This window comes from Triticum aestivum, chromosome 2D (assembly GCF_018294505.1).
Source record: "Triticum aestivum cultivar Chinese Spring chromosome 2D, IWGSC CS RefSeq v2.1, whole genome shotgun sequence".
NCBI lineage: Eukaryota > Viridiplantae > Streptophyta > Magnoliopsida > Poales > Poaceae > Triticum > Triticum aestivum.
Window position 1 is genome coordinate 480336218 of NC_057799.1, and position 21712 is coordinate 480357929.

General features: G+C 47.0%; 1 protein-coding gene across 1 annotated transcript; it reads right to left on the bottom strand.

Annotated features, from left to right (window-relative positions):
* Positions 1 to 4092: 4092 nt before the first annotated feature.
* LOC123053961 (cytokinin dehydrogenase 8) lies at positions 4093 to 8249 on the bottom strand. The gene is made up of 5 exons (XM_044477587.1): positions 7445 to 8249; positions 7145 to 7272; positions 6770 to 7036; positions 6367 to 6629; positions 4093 to 4768 (listed from the first exon to the last, which is right to left on the bottom strand). Exons 1-5 carry the CDS (start codon positions 8037 to 8039, stop codon positions 4429 to 4431), a joined length of 1593 nt encoding a protein of 530 aa, XP_044333522.1. The 5' UTR covers positions 8040 to 8249; the 3' UTR covers positions 4093 to 4428.
* Between the last annotated feature and the right edge of the window lie 13463 nt (positions 8250 to 21712).

The window sequence follows — 21712 nt, forward strand, 5'->3', positions numbered from 1 at the left end:
GGGCTACTCTATGAATAGTGTTGGCTATAGATTTCTAGTAGTGAAATCTGAGGTACCTGACATGAAGGTCGGTACAATTATGGAGTCTAAGGATGCTACATTCTTTGAGGACATTTTCCCCATGAGAGATGTACAAAGCACTTCTCGACAGGAATCTGAGGAGACTCCTGAACCTGCCATTCCGATGGAATATTATAAACAAACACATGATGAAAATCCTGAGGAGGATAATGAGGAAACCCTTGGTAGGGGCAAGAGACAAAGGACTGTAAAGACCTTTGGTGATGATTTCTTCATATACCTCGTGGAGGATAATCCCACTTCTTTTTGAGAAGCGTATGCATCTCCAGAAGCTGACTACTGGAAGGATGCGGTCCGTAGCGAGATGGATTCCATCATGGCTAACGGGACTTGGGAGCTTACTGAACGTCCTTATGGTTGCAAACCATTGGGATGCAAGTGGGTGTTCAAGAAGAAGCTTAGGCCCGACGGTACGATAGAAAAGTACAAGGCTAGGCTTGTGGCCAAGGGCTACACCCAGAAAGAAGAAGAAGATTTCTTCGACACTTATTCACCTGTGGCCAGACTGACCACCATTCGAGTATTACTCTCGTTGGCGGCCTCGCATGGTCTTCTCATTCATCAAATGGATGTTAAGACGGCTTTCCTGAATGAAGAGCTAAAGGAGGAAATCTATATGCAACAGCCTGATGGCTTTGTGATAGATGGTCGGGAAGGAAAGGTGTGTAAGTTGGTGAAATCTTTGTATGGCCTGAGACAAGCGCCTAAGCAATGGCATGACAAGTTTAATGAAACGTTGACATCTGTTGGCTTTGTTGTTAATGAGGCCGACAAATGTGTATACTATCGCTATGGTGGGGGCGAAGGAGCCATACTGTGTTTGTATGTTGATGACATACTGATATTTGGAACTAATCTCAAGTTGATCGAGGAGGTTAAGTCTTTCCTATCTCAGAACTTTGAGATGAAGGACCTTGGAGTGGCTGATGTTATCTTGAACATCAAGCTATTGAGAGATGATGAGGGTGGGATTACACTTCTGCAATCCCATTATGTTGAGAAGGTGTTGAGTCACTTTGGAAATTCGGACTGCAAACCATCTCAAACACCATATGATTCTAGTGTGCTGATTCGAAAGTCTAAAGGCACAGCTATAGATCAATTGAGATACTCTCAGATTGTTGGTTCACTCCAGTATCTAGCGAGCGCAACGAGGCCTGACATCGCATTTGCTATTAGCAAACTGAGCCGATTTGTTTTCAAACCGGGCGATGTACATTGGCGTGCTCTTGAGAGAGTTATGCGTTATTTGAAAGGTACTATGAACTGTGGACTTTACTATACCGAATACCCGTCGGTACTTGAAGGGTATAGTGATGCGAATTGGATCTCTGATGCTGATGAGATGAAGGCCACAACTGGGTATATGTTTACTCTTGGAGGTGGTGCTGTTTCCTGGAAGTCTTGCAAGCAAACGATCTTAACAAGATCGACAATGGAAGCAGAATTAACAGCATTAGACACATCGGGTGGCGAAGCGGAATGGCTTCGAGATCTGTTCATGGACTTGCCAGTGGTTGAGAAGCCGGTTCCGGCCATCCTTATGAACTGCGACAATCAAACAGTTATTGTCAAGGTGAAGAGTTCAAAGGATAACATGAAGTCCAACAAACACATAAGAATGAGATTGAAAGCTGTCAGAAAATTGAGGAACTCCGGAGTAATAGCGTTGGATTATATTCAAACGGCTAAGAATCTGGCAGATCCCTTTACTAAAGGGCTATCATGTGTTGTGATAGATAGCGCATCAAGGGAGATGGGTATGAGACCCACATGAGTTGCCATGGTAGTAACCCAACCTATGTGATCGGAGATCCCGTGAAGTAGGACCTGGAAAAACAAGCCAGTGGTGAACTGAGGAGAGTAACTTTACTAACCCACTCCGTTGGAGATGCAATACTCCCGGAAACTGTATGGAAGGATGACTACTGTCTTAATGTGTTCCAAGGCTTATATGTATAAGCAAGATGCTATCCTACAGAGCGATCTTTGGAGGAACACACCTATATGAGCCCGACTGCTGGTCACAGTCTATGAGACTGGGGTGATCTCTACCAAGCTCATGAACAGGCCAGGAGTGTGACTAATATGCTCCACCCAAGGGGTCGGCCTTCGGCAGCCTCGTATCTGTGAGACTTGTGGTGAAACTTCTTGACGCCAAACTGACAATTCAAGGCATAGTCCATTGTTCAGTTGTGAAGGAGTGTAACTACTTGGTCTAGGTGGAGCTCAACCTTAATCGGTCTCCACTGAGATGTTGGTATATCAAAACAGCGTTTGGAACAAAGGACAAGTGGGCCCCTGAGATCTGGTGGGGGGTTGTTGAAATATGAGATGGGCCTAGAGCCCATATGACAATTTCAGATTTAATCTCTAAAGGCCCATGTAGGTGGCATGACAAGATGGTGGGAAGTTTAGTCCCATACCGCTAGTGGAAGGAGAGTTGGAGTGGTTTATAAGGGATTCTCTCCCTCATGCTATTGGAGCTTAAGAAGAAAAGAAGACCTCGCGCACTCCTCCTCCTCCGCTCGCCTCGTCACGCCGCGCCGCGCCGCGCCGCGGCGAGCTCACTCCTATGCGCTTCTTTTTGCCGGTCAGGAAGGGAGAGTCTTTGACAGGTAGGGCCACGATCTGAGACGTCGGATCATGGGCTACCGACTTGGACGTGGGTTCAGCCCACGTCTCTCCACGCGCGGCCGCACATATATATGTGGGGCGCTGCCAACCCTAGCCGCCGCGAAAACAGAACGCATCTCCATCTCCGCCTCCACGCCCACGTCGTTCCTCTGCTGCTGCTACCGCCGGCGACTCCATCCCATTCACCGCGTATACGGTGGACGGGAGAGCAGGCCTCCGAAACCCCGCCTCTCCGGATCCTGTACGGGAGAGGGGCGATTAGGTTTTTGGGTAGCGACTACGCGACTGCTCGCTTCTGTTCATCTACGTCCGCATCATCTTCGTCATCACCATGTCGACCGACGCCGACCGTGCCGCCGCTGAGAAGGCCGAGGCCGACAAGAAGGCCGCCGAGGATGCCGCGGCTACTGCCACCGCCACCGCCGCCGCGTGGCCGATTGGATGGTATACATCGCTTATCCCTCTCGTGTTTCTTTCTGTTGTAGCAGTACTAGCGATATGCGTAGATGTTTCTACTATGTGCGTAGTACATGCTCTGTTAGATCGTAATCAGTGTGTTATTAATGTTGTCCATGTCATGCTCATGATTTATTCATGGATTAATTTAATCAAAAACTGCATATTTACTTATCACTATAGGCCGAGGCGGCCGTGTAGTTGCCTGAAGTTGTGCCCTTCCAGGTGATTGCATTAGGAACCTCCTGCTGGAGCTGCACCGCGGCGAGTCTGAGCCATCTAGCCAAAGCTAAGAAATCAGGCAGGAGGGCAGCGGGGTTGCCATGGGCGAGGTCGCGGATCCAGGCGGCGGCTGACAGGGCAGCCTCCACCGTTCTGTGCTTTCTTCTTGCATGCGAATACAAGGCCAGGAAGGAGGAGCGCAGGGTATTTGAGCCAAGCCACGCCCAGTTCCAGAAAGAGGCAGTCTCTCCATTACCAATCTGGACTTTTACTACTGTACCATATTGTCACTTCATGTATTTATCTGTAGAATCCTGATAGTACAAAGCTGTGAACATATTTATTTGTAAATTTTTGTCACCTATCCTTTGCAATACCACATCATTTGTAGAAATAACATTTTGCTGCTGGAACACTTCAAGATTGAGGTTGGCTTTACAGATGGCATACAAAGCCATTAAGCTAACGACGACAGCCAGCCAACAAAGCTGTCCCCATCAGCGGACAACCGGCATCGCTGAGCGTGGCAAAATGATATTGGTGGTGTCTTTGGAACCGGGACGGCAGCTTTGGTGGCACCTTCGGCGCATGCACGGACATCAACACCATGCATATGGCAATAATACTGAGTATTCATTGCAACTGCAATCTTACCTGCAAAAAAACCCTTTTTTTCTTCCTCAAAATACCGGCAGGTAACTTTCACAGGGAGATTTTCTTGAGTGATGGCATGTCAAATCAGACAAATGTCCCATTCTCCGTGGGCCTTGACTAACGACCAGCTCAGAGCATAATGATACGATAAGAGTGAGACGAGATACTCTGCTCTTGCCAAATAATCTGGGCGTCCCCACTTACCAGCTAAGCTGAACACATCACAAATTTAACCCAGCAAAAAAAGAAAGAACGAACTCCTTTCCTAAAGACACCTACTATCAATTTCCCTAAAAAAAGGACACCTACCGATTAATCATCCTGAAAAATTTCGTTTGAGCTACCAACATCTACGAGCCCTAATGTCTGTGCGAGCTATCACATGGAGCTCGCGGAATCCGTCCAAGGAAAAATGCCTTGGCCCGGCCCAAGCACACGCACCGGGTCGTAGCGGGCCTTGCGGGCCAGGAAGCGGTCCCAGCTGGGCCCGAAATGGGTGCGCCAATGCACCTGCGTGGGCTGCCGGGCAAGGTACTGCTTGGCCCCGATGCCGCCGCCGGCCCGGCACGCCTCGTCGGCCACCCGGCGGTGCTGCTCCAGGATCTCCTCGACGCAGCCGCGGCCGCACCGCGACGGGTCGGCCGACCGGAGCACGCTGAGGATGTACATCACCCCGTCCGGCGCCGACGGAATGACCGCCGACGTGTTCCCGTCCCACCTGAAAAAGATCCACAAAGATCAGATGATGACTGACGGGTTCAACAATGTTCAGAACTGGAAACTGGAAGGAAGCATTCCTTCGGAAATTCATGATTTTTTTTTTGAAGGGCGGTCATTTTTTTTTTAAGGGCGGTCATTTATGCTTGTTTGTTTTGGTTGATGGACATAAATAGAACGTGGAAACCCTTCCAGCAGTGGTAAGTAAAGTGGACTGTCAACTGGCGGGGTGGGTCCCTCCTCTGGGGCATTGTAGATTTGCTGTCGAGAAAAGGTGAAACATCTCTTAATCACCCGGATCATGTCAGGTCACAGAGGGAGAGGGTTTTGGATGCGGAGAACCCAATTGATAAGCATTAAGGTTGAACGGTGCAGGCATCCTCTGGAGCCGAGCTGACAGGCCACACTGGATCTGCAAATAGTGAGGATCCACAAAATTGGCCCTTACAAGCAGAGGCAGTACCCCGTTTCAAATGACCACATGACACATGCGAGCAAAACGAAAAATTACTCACTCGCGCCTGTGTTAGAGTGTACAGTACCGTCGCTGTACACGGTGGGGGACTAGGATACTTGCATGGGACAAACAGCGGCGTCAAGGCGGGAAGAAGAAAAGGCTTGGACCAGGGCCGGGAAGGGGGACAAGCAACAGACCGTAGTACTAGCCGCCATAGGCGTGCACTGTTGGTGGAAGCAGCGGAGAGTAGATACACAGGCCGGCCACCAAAGCCAAAAGTTGCAACTTGCAAGATACAGCACTTGAAGACTTCATATCACAGTGCTGCTAGCCTGCTACAGCCGCAAAGGATACGAGTACCATGCATGCAAGCCTATTAAATACTACGGTCTATCCGTCTATGATTGTCTCCATACTGATTAAGGGCCCTTCTTGGTTAGTAGCAGTAGTGGACTAAGCAGAGCTGGTGAAGGGTGAACTTCTGTAGGCTCACTAGTTTCACTGTATTTGATTTTGACAGTTGACGGGCAAATGCAGCGAGACCGCATGATCCGGTGCCGCAAAAGGAGGCGACCGCTACGGGGCTTGCATCTCTCTCTCGGCTGCTGTAGCGAGATGTCATGGCTCTGTCAGTTGTCACGATTGGGCCAGACGTGCCGCGCGTTAGGTTGGCAAGGCATTTTTCGAGAGGATAACTACGCCCCTTCCAAGTAGCAAGAAAAAGATCGACCAAAAGCCACAAACACAACAGCACTTTGACACTAATTATGTGCGTACAAAGGTGATCTCGCCACATCACCCAATGATTTTCTGCACCCGAAAAATCTTGCAAATATCGCGAAAGGGATGGCTTTAGGCTTCATCTTTGAGGTGAGTTTATTAGTGAAGCCTTTCGCTGCTGCTACTACACCCACTATTCCTAGATAGAAGACGTTTTGGCAGTTCAACTAACGAACAAGAGGTAGTACTTCCTCCGTTTGCTTTTATAAGACGTTTCAGACAGCTTGCTTTGTATTGTTTTAAATAGTGTTTGAATGTCTAAAACGTACAGGCTAAGATACCGTGAGCTAGCACTAATTTGAAGCAGGAAATGGGGATGATTTATATACTTTTGCCAGAGGAGGAAGGATAGATGTGCGTACTTGTCAGTGAGGAGAGGGTAGACAAGGATGGCCCCCTGGAAGTCTCCTGCCAAAACGGTGTCCATGAGCAGGTCCTTGAGCTGAGCGATGCCATGCTTGGGCACGAACATGTTGAGCCAGGGGTGAGGCACGTCCCAGAGCCCCTGCCTCCTCAGGCTCTCCTCCTCCATCCTCACCCTGTTCAGGAAGTCGAAGTAGGACACCTCCACACTGTACATGTGGGACCTCATGTGGCTCATCCTCCCTGCCACCAGCTCCACAACCTGCACAGTTTTTTTAAAGACCACAAGAAGACTAGCTCGTTAGCACTCAGCGGTCCTTTTCTGTTGCTGTTCAAGATGTGAACTTGCGTTTTGTATTTAAATTGAAAACTGGAAATTCTGTGTGAATTCAGGAGACTGACATGGTCGACACTGGAGCTGGAGCCGTCCGGCTGGAGGTCATGCACTGCAAACTCTATGCAGTAGTAGACCTTCTTCCTGCCCTCGGAGCCGAAGTCTGGGCTGAAATCGATGCGGGCGGGGAAGGCAATGGATGAGCTGCGGATGGAGTGCTCATCCAGAACCATGAACCCCTCCACGTAGTCCACCTGCTCCGGCATTGAGATCAGAAGCTCTTGGTCCTTGGTGAATGTTTCGAAGCTGTCGTAGAAGGCCCTCACCCATCTCACCTGATCATCAGGATGGTAAAAACAGTAACCAACTGTCAAATAAAGCTTAGGAGTAACGAAAGATGATTGGTAGTACAGTAGAAAAGAGGGTATGAGGCATGCATGTACCTTTGGAGGGGCTTCTTGGAGTAGAATCCGTGCCCTGGTGATGATGCCGAACTGGCCAAGCCCACCAAGAACTGCGAAGAAGAGATCCGGGCTCTTGGTGCGTGAGCATGTCACGACCTCCCCATTCCCTGCGGCCAACATACCAAGAACGTGAAAAAGAGGCGTAAATCACTGCAGAATTTACAGGTTCAGCGCTTTGTTCTTTCCTTTGAAAATTGAAATGAAACGGAGAAAGGGTTTATGAGAAGAAAAAATTGACAGTAGGCTGCATGTGCGCGGTGGGCGGCGAGTGCTGCATACCTGTGACGACTTGGAGCTGCAGGACGTTGCTGATCTGCGGGCCATGCTTGAACGCCTGGCCGCTGATGCCGGCATTGGACAGCGTCCCGCCCACGGTGAGGTACAAGTAGTCCGTCCAGGACAGCGGCGCCAGGCCGGCCTTCAGGCACTCCTCCAGCACCTCCACCCACAGGGCGCCGGCGCCCACGTCCGCGTACGCGTGCTCTGTTGCCTCGCCGCTGACTCTGCCCGCCCGCGCAGCCACCACCACCACGGTGCGTGGCAGGGAACGCGTCTCCACCACAATGCCGTCGCGCGCCTGCGCCTGGCCCTGGAGCGAGTGCCCCACGCCGCGCGCGGCCACGGTCGCTCTCGGGCGCGGCGGCGCGGACGACAGCGCGCCCAGGAGGAGCGCGATGTCGGCGGAGGACCCCGGCCGGAGGATCGCGAAGGGCGCGTCGGAGACGACGGCGCCGAAGTCGCGGGCCGAGGACGGGGTCGGCTCGAGGAGCGCCACGGGGCCGAACACGTCCGTGGGGCTCTGGATGAAGGTCGCCGCGGAGCACAGGAGCAGGGCAAGGGCGGCGGCGTACATGTACAGCACCCTGAGGTCCATGGTTTCTCGCGCTTGGACAAGTTACAGGACCTAATGGTGCTCCTTGCTTGCCGGACGAGGCCGATGGAAGTAGCAGGCAGGTAGCTGAAGGCGTGGTCGCTCGCGCGAGCTGTTTGGTGATTGCTGCCCCGGTCGGGACGTCTCTGTCTGGATGGATCCTTGGGTTCCCACAAGAACTGTGGATCGATGGGAGGGAAGAGGGACGGGAGGGAGGAGGAGCGAGGCGCGACAGCTCGCGGATATATACAAGCGGAGAGGAGAGGAATGGGTCTCTGTCGTCGGTCGTAAGCGGTGCCGTGACGCGGTCGGGCCCTCAGAGAGAATCTAATGGAAACCCGGAGTTCGGTACGGCGGATCCACGAGGGCCCGGACCTGCCTCCCGCCTCCGTTCGCTCCACACTTCCATTGATCGATCGCATTTCTCCCGAGAGGATCAACTGCTAAACCTTGGGCAAGAAAGCAACTTACATCGTGAAGAAGTTTAAGAAGAGATCCACTTAAAAAAACCTAATAGTGCTATTAGATACTGCCTTCGATCCATAGCAAGTGTTGCAGTTTTGAACAACGAAATATGTATTTGGCAACCCCGTGCCCAGTTCCTTTCCGATCTCCTTCCTTTCCCGCACGTCCTCCTGATTTCTTTCCTTTCCCGCACGCCTCCGATCTCCTTCCTTTCCCGCACGTCCTTCCCGACCGACCTCCCCCGATTTTTTTCCTTTCCCGCACGCCTTCCCGATTTTCAGGCAAAAATAATGATTCGACTAGGATTTGATCTCTGGTTTGCAAGTAATCAACAAAGGGAGCTAACCACCTCACCTATGACACTCATTGTTGAATAAGCTAAGGGAAATGCTATTTTTGACATGTTTTTGCCTTTAATATGTTAGCACTGAAAAACTTTTTGTTTCACCTATCAAACCTGGCACATAAACTTTTCCCGTGGTAAATTCTCCATCACCACCACGATAAATGATGCACCACCAACATGATAACTTTTGTATACCACGCGGTACATTACGTGTAAGTAGCATGGTCATAAGCACTGAAGGCGTGATAACTTTGGCGAAAGCATCGTGGTAACTTTGATCATTGGAATAAATTTGTTGAACATGCCCCCCGGTAATTTCTGTAAATAGCACGATAACATTCACGCCATAGACCTGATAATTTAGATACAAACCTCATGGTAACTTTAACCATTGGGGAAGACAAATGTGAAAAAATACCCAATAATTCATGTGTAAATAGGTGGTAATATACGCAACGCATATCTGATAACTGAGGTAGAAACACCATGGTAACTTTGACCGTAGGGAATTTTTTTTTTGAAAAGATACTCCGGTATCTTCTTTGTAAATAGCACGGTAGTATACCTCCCTCCCCTAGCATTTTTATGTGTAAATAGCATGAAAACATATGCGCTGCGATAACTAAACACCATGATAAGTTTTTGACCGGGGGGGAGGGGAATTTGCTGAAACATACCCCTGATAAGTTTTGTGTAAATAGCATGATATTTTAAGCACTACGGGTTTGATAGGTTACCTAGAATCACCATGATAACTTTTGTCCTGGGAAAAAGTTGTTCAAAACATCCCCAATAATTTTTGTGTAAATAACATGATAATATAAGCACCGCATAACCGATAACTTGCAATATAAACATGATGGTAATTTTTTTACCAAAGGAAAATAAGTTGTTTAAAACATACACTCGCCTCGCGCGTGGGCCTCTTGGATAAACACAACACATGGCGTGCCAAAGGAAAGTCACATAATGTTTAGTGTCATGAGGGGAACACGTGCTATAGGCGTGATAAGTTACGCAAAAACATCGTGGTAATTTTTGACCTATGGAAAAAGCTACCGAAACACACCCAGGTTTTTAGGTGCAAGTACCATGATAATATACGAACTGTAGACCCGGTAACTCATGTACAATCCCCCATGGTAACTTTGACCGGGGGGAGGTTGATGTACATATACCCAGATAACTTATGTGTAAGTACCACGGTATTTTACACATCGAAGACCTTATAACTTGTATACAAAACACAGTGGTAACTTTGAAGGGGTGTAGTTGTTGAAGCATAGTACCTGGTACATTCTATGTAAATAGCACGGTAAGTCACGCAACACAGGCCCGATAACTTGCCTACGAATACCATGGTAACTTTGTCCCGAGGAGAAATCATGTGGTATACGTGAAGAAGTGGCAGTTTTCTCGAGGGTGGGCGCGCGAGATGTGCGGGAGAAGCAGGTTTCTCGGGCGAGCCTGCAGGGTAGTTTGGGAGGAGGCGAGGTCAAAGGACAAGGGATCGTATGGTACTTTAAAATGAAAGAAGTAGAGGTGTAGGAGTTTTGCTTATATGGCACACGTGTGCCAAATATCACAGTCCTTTGAACAAACCCTAGTTTAAAACTGCGACACTTGTTTTGGATTGGATTGATATAGCATCAATTGAGGCTTGATTTGACTGAGATTTAGCGATCCTAATCTTTTTTATGGATATTGCTGTAGCACTGCCAGATTGTAGAAAAAGAAGCGTACGTGCGTTGTTCGACCCATCTCTCAGAAAAAGGCCTCGTATATTTTATAGAACTGCAGAAACCCATGTACAGCAGTACGTATTCTAATCGACGGTTTATATTAAAGAAAAAACTCTGTACAGTATGTAGTGCCTGCCACGGCACGTAGCGGTCAGTCGCCTCCTCGACGGTGGCTACGAGAGCACCGATCCAACTCCGGTGGTCATTGTGGCTGACGCTTAGACGGCATTACTACTTGCCAGCGACCGTTTTGATTCGCACTGTGGAATGACGGGCCCGTCTTGGCTTCTCTGCCGCCATCCCCGCAGAAACTTCAACGAGCGCGGAAGCGGGCGGCAGGACAGGCGCGTGTCTGCAGCGGCGCTTCCCCGTTGCGGCCTGCCTGCCTGCCTGGCGCACACCCCGTGCGTCCGTGGCGTACTTGCTCGACACTGCTGGGCAGCGACACCCATGCACTACACGTTACGTGCATGCACTCGCCGCCGGCGTCTGCGGCGAGGTACGTACCCACGCGTCCGATACGGAACGTCACTTGCGTCGCCTGCCGTAACCATGAGTCTCGTCGGCGCGATATGTACGTGTGCTTGCGGACTATTTTCTAGAAAGTAGGTGTAATTGCCCCGTGGAAGTTCTCAGGCTTAAGTCACGAAAACCTAAATCCTCTTACGGCGGCTAGGGCTTCGATGGTTCTCATATTCCGGCGCCGTCCTCCGCCGGTGATAAGGGGGAGTGTGGGGAGCGGTGCTTCTGATTCTCCATTGCGGCCTACCTGGCGCGCGCCCCGTGCGTCCGTGGCGTACTTGCTCGGCACTGCTGGGCAGCGACACCCACGTAGTACACGTTACGTGCATGCACTCGCCGCCGGCGTCTGGGGCGAGATACGTACCCACGCGTCCGATACGGAACGTCACTTGCATCGCCTGCCGTGACCATGGGTCTCGTAGGCGCGATACGTACGTGTGCTTGCGGAAGAGCTTGCTTTGCCCGTGGAAGTTCGCAGGCTTAGTCACGAAAACTAAAACCTCTTAGGGCGGCTAGGGCTTCGATGGGTCTCATATTCCGGCGCCGTCCTCCGCCGGTGATAAGGAGGTCGTTGGGGGTAGTCTAGATTTGGATTTTAGGACCCTAGTAGCTTAAGTTTTTGGCCGTTCGACGTTACAGTGTCGACGAGGGCTATGTCGACGTTGAATAATATAACTTCAGATCTTTCTTGTTTTCGCATTTTCCTCGGTGGGTAATGGACTTGATTGCTAGTTTATTCAAGTGGGGATGGTGTAGTTGCGGAGGGATCCCTGTGGTGGAGTTGTCCTCGGGATCCGTATTTGCTCCGGCGTCAACGTGGTGCTCGGGAGGTAGTGCAGGAGGAAATGCGGATAGTTAGTACGCATGGACAACAATTGAAAGATGGTGGATCATATGCTGGATTTGTGATTGGCGGCTGGTAGGTATTGTTTCTTTCTTCGACATCATTGTCGAGCAGGGGTGCCGGATCTAGAATTTGATGGCGTGTTCGATGTGCTGCCCCGGCCAGATTCTTTCAGTGGTACTGGGTCCGAAAAGCTACGTACCAACGATGGAGCCGCAACGAGCTCAGTTGAAGGGGTGATCCATCATATTTTTATTTTTGTTGCTACTGCGATGGCGTCCGATGCAGATGACGGGCATTGGCGCCAAACTCGGATGATTTTTCTGTTTGATTGTAATTTTCATTCTAGGTTGGTAGTCCTTTGTGCAAAAGCTGGGATTCTACTATCTTACCTTTCAGTTTTATTAGATCAATGTCTAGTGTATCTGTAACTTTGATTTTTATTACACAAATGAGACACGTATTATTACCCTAATAATAAGAAAGAAAAAAGAGAAGTGTGCTTGCGGGCTTGTGTAGTGCGTCGACCGGTCAGCCTCGTCAAAGATTTTTCTTTTCTTTGAAACAGAAGCCTCGTCCAAGATTGATACCGTGAACCAACTGTCCAAGTGCTCGCACTCTTGCGCCACAGAGAGAGAGAGAGAGAGAGAGAGGTGCACCAGTGGGATCGTTGCAGGGTTTTCAGATTCTCAATATATTTTGATGTGCACTGTCCCTGGCCAGATACGTATGGGTCGCTTGCTTGCTGCTGCTGCTGACTTGCGTGGCGTATGAATTGCGCATGTGATTTGCCGCTGAGCGTACAGGCTAAGAGGGGTGACAACTGACAAAAGTACACCATCCAACATCACGGAGCGGACACGTTGGCGCTGGTCCTGTGTCTAATGCTAGGCTCCGAATCCTACAAGATCCAGGCGATTGGACCGCTCCCTCGTGCAGGCACACATAGCTGTAAATAAGGGCTGGATACTGACTTCCCTGTGACAGGGAGACGAGACTTCGACGGTTTATCCTGCATTTCTCGCCAAGGATATACACGGCGACGTACACAGAGGTAACTACTTTAGACCAGAAAAAATGCATAGTCTTTCAAGCATTTTAGTCATAAAAATAATGGCGGCGATTCTTTCTCTGTTGATTTGAAAATTGTTATTGTAAGTCCGATAATTCAAGGCAGAGCCCGGGCTCAGATGCACCTGTTCAGCAAAAAAATCAAAAAAAATACTAGAAAAATTCAAAAAATTCCAAAAAAAAATCGGGTGGTAGATAATTAGGTGCGTGAGGTGCGCTGCAAAAATCAACTCGTTTGGACATTTGAGCAAGTCTGTGCAAAAAAGACAAATCGGGCGGGCCAAAAAATTATCTACCACCCGAATTTTTTTTGGAATTTTTTGAATTTTTCTAGTATTTTTTTTTTGATTTTTTCCGTGAGCGCGGGTGCAGATGAGCCCGGGAGCCAAATCGCCGCACTCTTGTAAGTCGTCCTTCATTCATTGCCTTTCCGTCAATTATTATTTTCTCCTCCCTCCCTAGAAAGATCACACACCATCCAACTGAAATCCTCCTCTCTTTCCCCACCTCAGACATGGCCACCAACGAGGCAACGACAACTTAGCCAGTCTCAACCCTAGCTGCCAGGGGCGGAGACAGGGAGGGGCGAGCAGGGGTCAGACCCCTGCCAATCGCTCGCCCCCCTCAACGATTTCGTGTATGTTATGGGTATTGTATATGCCTAATGGCCGCAACTAATTGCATAATTAGCCCAGCCCGTATGTTAATAACTAACTGAAACATCACCGAAGTAGAGAAGCCCATATAACCCAAGAACCCATGTACGGTGGTTGTGGCTGGCTGTTATTTTGCCACGGGCCATCAGATCCATCGATTGATATGTGCCGATGTACGTGTGTGCTGCACATCTGCTAGGGCGTAATTGTCTCAGAAAAAAAATCTGCTAGGGCGTTGGCCGCTGTCGCCGTCGCTTGCCATCAGCGTGTTCTGGGGCTAGGGTGTTCGCCATTGCCGCTGGCCGCTACTCGCCACGACAACAACACTGTCCATTGATCTACAGTCTGCTCTCGACGCGCGGGGAGGGCTAGACGCAGGCGGATCTAGACGCTGGCGGATCAAATACCGGTAGATGCGGTGAGCAAAACAGATGCAGGTACACTAACTACATCCCACCGTTCCAAAATAATTATAGTTTTACATTTATTGAGTAAGTTGATTAAATTTATAAAAAATATGATATCTACAAAATAAATATACACAATATGATTATTTTTTAAAGATTCTAGTAAAACTAATTTGGTTTTTCAGATATTGGTATATTTTTCTACAAATTTGGAGAAGTTTGACTTAGGATAAACCTAAACTCCAATTATTTTGGAACGATAGTAATAGTATTTTTTATATATTACAACCTTAATGTACTTTTTCAAACCAATTGAATCAACTTCAAGTTCCAACAGTTTGTTGAGAATTGTCATTTCTTTTGTAGTTAAAAACCATAATTTTATGCTTTATCATGGACACTATCATTGAGACCTAACATACGGTGATATAACATCTTTTAAGTCAAATAGTGTTTCGCCCCCCTCGTGTTCAAATCCTGGCTCCGCCCCTGCTAGCTGCCGCACCGCCCCCACCCCTCCTTCTCTTTCCTGTCCGATGGCTTTGTCATGGTGTCGTCCATTTGGCCATCTTAAATGAAAAAAGGAAACAACAAGTTCATGTAATTTTAGGGGTCGCTTTTCAAGAAAAGGTACTTCTAGTACAGGTTATATCAGATCTCAGTCATCACAAGAAAAATTGAAGTTGCATATGTCAATCGTTGTACAATTTGTTGTTAATTTTGAACAAATGGTTCTAAAATTCTGATAAAAGACATGCACAACTGAGATTTACAAGTTTACAAGCTTTTGGACTTGTACAAATGATCACCAACATCCTTGCCAACACGAGAAATAAAATGGTAAAATGGTTTAATTGGCTCTATAAAACTCTAGGTACTCAATATAAGATGTTTTTGCAAGATAATTTTAGAACTGGCCTTAAACTTCCCTTCAATTGATCCCTGTTGGGATGCGATGCTCACCGGGTCTTCGATGAACAATGTGTGTCCACTAGAAGGACACTACCTTTATGTGATTTGGAATGCATGGAAAGAGAAAACGAAGAGTCTTCGACGGATCGAGGCTAACCTACATCGAAGTGGTGAATCTAGCCCTCAAGGATATCCGGTGCGCGCGAGCTCCCTTTCGATTGCCACGGTTCCGTCTAGTACATTCTCTATTTCGTTTTTGAGGTTTTCATGTGTGTCCTTTAATAACACGCCAACTCTTGTACATACATGTTTCTCTTTGCCCTCTAAATTAAAAGGCAGAGCTTCGGTTGATAAAAAGACGTACAAACCGTAGTGGACAAACCGTAGTGGCTCTCTATCTTTTATTAGACAATTTAAGGGGTTGTTGCTCCAGGTTTAGTGATAGAGAAGTTGCCTATTTGTTGACCGGTTAACAACTTCTTAGAAATCCAGTTGATCACATGTGGCTTTTGAATGATACTCCCTCTGTAATTTTTTATAAGATCGTTTTGACCACTAAAGTAATGATCTAAATGATCTTATAAAAGTTTACAGCGGGAGTAATATTCTTCTGCTAAACAGTGGAACGGCCAAGTTGCACATGTTTTGAAGTTCAAAAACTGTATGAAAACCAGCGTGCTATAGCTAAAGAACACCGGGGTAGAGATAACCAATAAACTACCGTCTGGTTCGATGCTCCAAAATGCTTAAAAAAACTGTCATTCTAAACCATTGATATTATTTTTTGTCTAGATATTCATGATTGTTTTTTTTAGGGTGAAGCATCCATCATTGTTCATAAAAGAAACATAATGTTTTGATTTTCTTATTTTTTTGGGGGTATTGTTCATCCAAGTGCATGTGAGCTCGGGATTAAAAATTCCATGTGTGTATGTCAGAGGAGCACATGAAAGTACTTGAAATTACTCGGTGCTCTTTCGATCCTTGTCTGAGTCAGATGCCCGAACAAGAGTAAAAATGCGTCGTGGTTACCGAAGAAGATGGAGACGATGAAGTTCATGAAGTACCTGAGCGGCCACAGTCTGTTCTTTTTCCCTCGCAAAGCTTGCTGCCGCCTGCCGCGCTTGGACATTTTTTTTCTTGAGCAACACCGCGCTAGGACATGCAACGCAGCTTTCAAAGGCATCTGTATCGACCCCACCCACACCCACTGGGCGTGGGCCTGCGGCGCGTCCGCGATCTGATTCGCACCACCGGGCTCGATCAGAGGTTTTCTGCCGAGATCGCTCTCAACGTCGACCCTTTCATCTCAAAAAAAAAACGTCGACCCTTTGCTGCCGTACCGTCGTGCGTCCGTGACACCACCGGGGTGCCCCTGCCGTGCCCAGCGCGAAGCTCGAACCAACGAAGCCGACCGTGAACTAGCATCACAGCTGAACTGTCATGTCCCTGGTCCTGGATGACACCGTTGCCTCGCTACGTTGCCAAGTCGCCCAGCCACACGTGGCGCATTGCCCTCTTGGCGCTGAGGTGTCGTGTTATTCCAGTCGTGCTCCTACTATTAAACCTGTGAGCAAGCCGTGGCAGCGCGTACACGTGCGTTGCGGCTGCACCGTCTAGGAGTCGTACGCCAGGACCGTTGCATGTGGAGTGTGCGCATCCGGTCCAGTCCTACAGTCCAGGCCACGCCATTCATCGCGGAGCGGAGCGCCCAAAAGCGGTGGTCACCAGCACGGAGACGACAACAATACTAGCACATACAGAGCAGCACACACGCGAGTCCAGACTCAGGGAAGAAAACTAGCAAAAGCGCAACACCCTTGTGCGGCTTTGCAATGCACGGCGCGCCACAGGATGCAGCAGTATGAGCTAAATCCCTGAGTCCGTAAAAATACATGATCTTCCAGGATCTGCTTGGCTTGGGTGTGGACGGTGGACGGGCCGGTCGCGGTAAAGATACTCCTATATTGAATAAGCGTATGAGTAAAAGAGAGTAAAATAAGACGCACACGCTTGTCGCTCCTGCCACCCACTGATCCTGTCCAGGCATTAAACAGTTCATGTGATGTGGCCGCCCACATTTTTGTATATGCGGTCCTGCAGTGCATGTGTGTCAGAACACGGATGTTTTGGTTGCACGTAGCCATTGTCTTGGATTATTCATATAGTAAAATGATATACATGTGCATATACTATCAGGTAGCAAATCCAGTCGCGAGATCGCTTCATGTGACGCGATCGAGGCGGGGTCAATCTTGCTGGTCGATCCTCGCAAAAAATAATAATATATATATATATATATATATTGCTGGTCGATCATGGCACGGTGTTCGCCGGGGCCTGCGGCTGCCCCTGCAACTGCGATAGGTTGCTCGGCCGCGTTCAGCAACCGCCGGGCAATCTCGTAGGATTCCCTGAGCCTTTGGCTTTGGAACAAGAAGACATGAGCCCATGGGTCTTGCAATCTCTGCGCAGAGATTGGGTGCATCTGGCCCTGGATCCATGAGATAGCGTGTACCGGTGTACGTAGCGCAGTGGAAGCTTGCTTAGAGTTAGGCTCGTCCAACCCTACGTGTTGGTCCACCTAACCTTTCTCTGCTGTATGTATACGGCTTATCGTGCTCTGGTGACTCGTGACGAGCGGCGTGCTCTAGAGGAAGGGACGGTAGCGGAGATTTCATCATCAGAAAAACAGTTGTGGACAGCCCTAGCTATGGAAGCTCAAAGTAATCCCAAAAGTTTATGTATGAGGTAAATACACCAGGAGTCATAGAACTTGCACGTGACGGTCAGTTTGGTGCACAAACTTGTAAAATACGTGTTTCTGGTCATCAAACTTGCACAAACGTTCATATACGGTCACATTCCATGTACGCAGACATATCTGTGGCCTATGTGGCATGCCAGCATGGCCAGGGCCCACTGTAAGCCCGCGACGCATGGTAGATCTGCATGCTTTTTCTTTATTTACGTATTATGCACCTATTTTTTTAACTTATTAAGCCCCTAAAATAAAATGATTTTTTATTTACGTATAAAGCCCCTAAAATAAAATGGAAAAACAAGGGGTTCGGTTACAAACTAGGGACGTGCCCCTACTAGGCTCAGGTTAACAACCACCAAACCAATGACCATTCATGTATAGGTAGCACGAATAATTTTTATATCATATAAACACGGCCGAAAAATCAATTTTACAAGAAATGTAACCCCAAAAAAGGAAGCACTGTGGATCGACTATGTGACCTCATGGTCAACGTTACCTAAGATTACCACCGGGCTTAGACAACACAACATATCCAAATGGGATAAATATTTTTCATGTTGTTATTCCTTCTTGTTCTATGTAAGAAAAAAATTATATTCTGTGTTTGTGATATTTAATAAATGTTTATGTGTTACAAAAAACGGTGTGTGACATTTAAAAAAATGTTTAAACATTGTAAACCAGATTTGTGTAACTAAAAAAGATACGTTGCATTTTAAAAATGTTCATGCATTCCAAAAAAACTGGTCATGACATTTTTTAAATGCCTATACAATGTATAAAACTGTTTGTGTAGCTTTAAAATGTTTCGTACCATCCGAAAATGTTAAAAATATAGTTGAAAAAAGTTTCAAAACTTGTATTTGAAAAAAATGTTAATCATATGTTTAAAAAGTATTAAGCATGTTTTTTAAATACTCCAAACATAGATGTATACTGGAGTATTTAAAATATATGTGTATCAAAACATAGATGTATACTGGAGTATTTAAAACATCAAAACATATGTGTATCATATGGAGTATATGTTTCAATACACATAAGTTTCAAAACTTGTATTTGAAAAAAAATGTTAATCCGGACGTGTTGTGTTGATTAACATTTTTTCAAATACAAGTTTTTAAAATGCCGCGTACCTTTTTTTGTAACACATAAATATATTTTGAATGTCATAAACACAAGAATATAAATTGTTTTCTTACATCTGGACGTGTTGTGTTGTCGGTGGTAATGTTAGTTAACCTTGACCACAATGTCACATGGTCGAGCCACGGTGCTCACTTTTTCCGTGTTACATCTCTTGTAAAATTTATTTTCAGCCAATGTTTAAATGATACAGAAATTAGTCGTGCTATATAGACATGAATGATCAGCAGACTAGTGGTTGTCCACGTGAGACTACTAGGGCACGTTGCAGCTTCAAAACCCCACATCGTTTGTTTTTTCATTTTATTTTTAGGGGCTTAATACGAAAATAAAAAAGCCAAAGGCTTCTTGCAGATCTACATGCTACAACGGATGACAGTGGGCCCTGGCCACACTGGAATGCCACATAGGCCATGGATATGTCCGTGTACATGAGATGTGATCGTATATGAACGCTCGTGCAAGTTTGATGACCAGAAACAAGTATTTTACAAGTTTGTGCATCAAACTGACCATCGGGTGCAAGTTCTATGACTTCGGGTGTATTTACCTCTTTATGTATTCTGGTGGACAGTTCTTTGTGGCATTCTCCCTAACTATATATGACACCATGAAACATCTGCACGTAAGAACTACTTCAGTATGTGAAATTTGTAAAGCTATGGATGAAGATCTAATGCATGCCCTAGTGCATTGCTCTCATGCTAAGAGTTTTTGGGCAGCAGCAAGGGAGGTCTTGGACCTGAAGCTGCCGTCATTACATCCAACCACATGGTCCCGAGACTTAGTGGTGGATACAAGGTTTTCCACGACGGAACGATGTCATATAATCACGATCATGCATGCAATATGGTCATCGAGGAATCGTTGGACCCATGATAAGGACGGATATAACCCAATTCAGGCTGTCAAGAGGGCGAGGGAGGACCTGGCTCTCTTGGATCTCCCGGGAGATAGATCTAGCACTCATGAAGGTCATTCTTGGCGACCACCGGAACCTGGCTGGGTTAAAATTAACACCGATGGATCGGTGGATGCTTTGATGCAGGTAGGAGGAGGAGGTGGGGTAGCACGGTCTCACCTCTCCGTTTTGGGCGTATGGAGCAAACCTCTACCTGGTATAACTGGCCCTTTCATTGCCGAAGTGCTTGCGCTACGCGAGGGAGTTATATTTGCCCAATTGAGGGGTTTCTCGCATGTGGTGATGGAGGTCGAGTGTTTAGAGGTGGTGAACCTCTGGCTTTCGTGTCATAATACAAGATCTATTGTTACGCCTATCTTCGAGGAAATCAAGAAGAGAGCTACAAATTCTGCTTCTTTTTTGGTGCAACATGTTAGTAGGGATGCCAACGGCACGGCCGACCTTTGTGCCAAACATGCTACTTCCTTAGCGGTATTGGATGGATAATTGTCCACCCTTCATTCATGCAATAGAAGTCCCATGTTTCACGTAAAAAAAAAGGTTCAACCGATGGAATGTCGATGGCCATGATGCATGCTCACCCTGATGTGGAGCGACCACGTTTTTTGTATCCGTGTCTTTCCATCGTCACTGATCGTGGAAACATGGGTCCACCACCAATCGGATGGTCGTTTTTGGCTTGAAGCACAATCTTCTCTGGTTTGTTACCCTCACTGACGCAAGTGGCGATACTGAAAATCTTGGGTTCTTGGCTTATCATGGTGTAAAGCTTACTTTGCATAGCAATATTCTCAGTATATGCTCTGAGTGGCGGCCAAAGGAGTAACTTATTTAAGCTTGTTTGTTCAAGGGGAAAAAACAACCTTAACTTTCATACTGAATACGTAGTTTATTGCCACATGCGACAGCAGAGGATGTTTACAGTAATATTACTATAGCTACATTTCACGATATGGCACGACCTTACTGGGTGGTTTTGAGAAGCGGACGTAAATCTCTGAATAAGACATGTAGTTGTCGTCGTCAGTCCATACGTGTGTGGATCAAACCGGCCTCTGTCTAATTTCTTCTGTCACTTGATTATACTGCTGAATATGACATGAAACCGTTTCGACTCTGTATGAACCAGTAAGTGAGTGTAACCTGCAGTTTAGTACTCCCTCCGTCCTAAAATAAGTGTCTCAAGCTTAATACAACTTTGTATTAAAGTTAGTATAAAACTGAGACATTTATTTTGGGACGGAGGGAGTACTATACAAGGGAAAACCTGAAAAGGCATTGCCGATGGTGATGATCGCTGATGTATCTCCGTCACCTTTGGATGTATTATGTTTTACAATCGCAGCCATGACGGTAGCGGATCTAGCACTAGATTGCATGCTTGCGTATCGATAGCCCCATATACTTCTGAATAATCTGGACATCACATCTTATTAGGTCACTGGTCGAATTCAGGCTTAAACTATACAGGGACCAACAACAATTGCCCAACCAATGGTTTGTACTTAAATTAGGTTACAGTACTTAAGTAAGCCTGCTAGCTAAAGGATGGTAGTATTATTATAAGACTGTGTATCAGACACCCAAGAAAGTACAAGTTCAGGTTACAGCAGCAGAAACAATAAGCAACAAGTTGAGAGATGTGGTCAGTGGACATACTTGAAAGGTAGCAAATGGTATTACAAAATTCATTTAGTGTGCTTTCGTAGGTCATCAGCAATGAACGGCCAACATTCTAAAATCACCAAACAGCTCGAACCGATATGAACAGCGGAATTTTCTCGAGTCACACTGAATTTAAATCAACGCAGTAAAGTCACTTTGTTCATTCTTGTACTTCTGAACAACTTCAAAATAATAATCCATCAAAAACAAA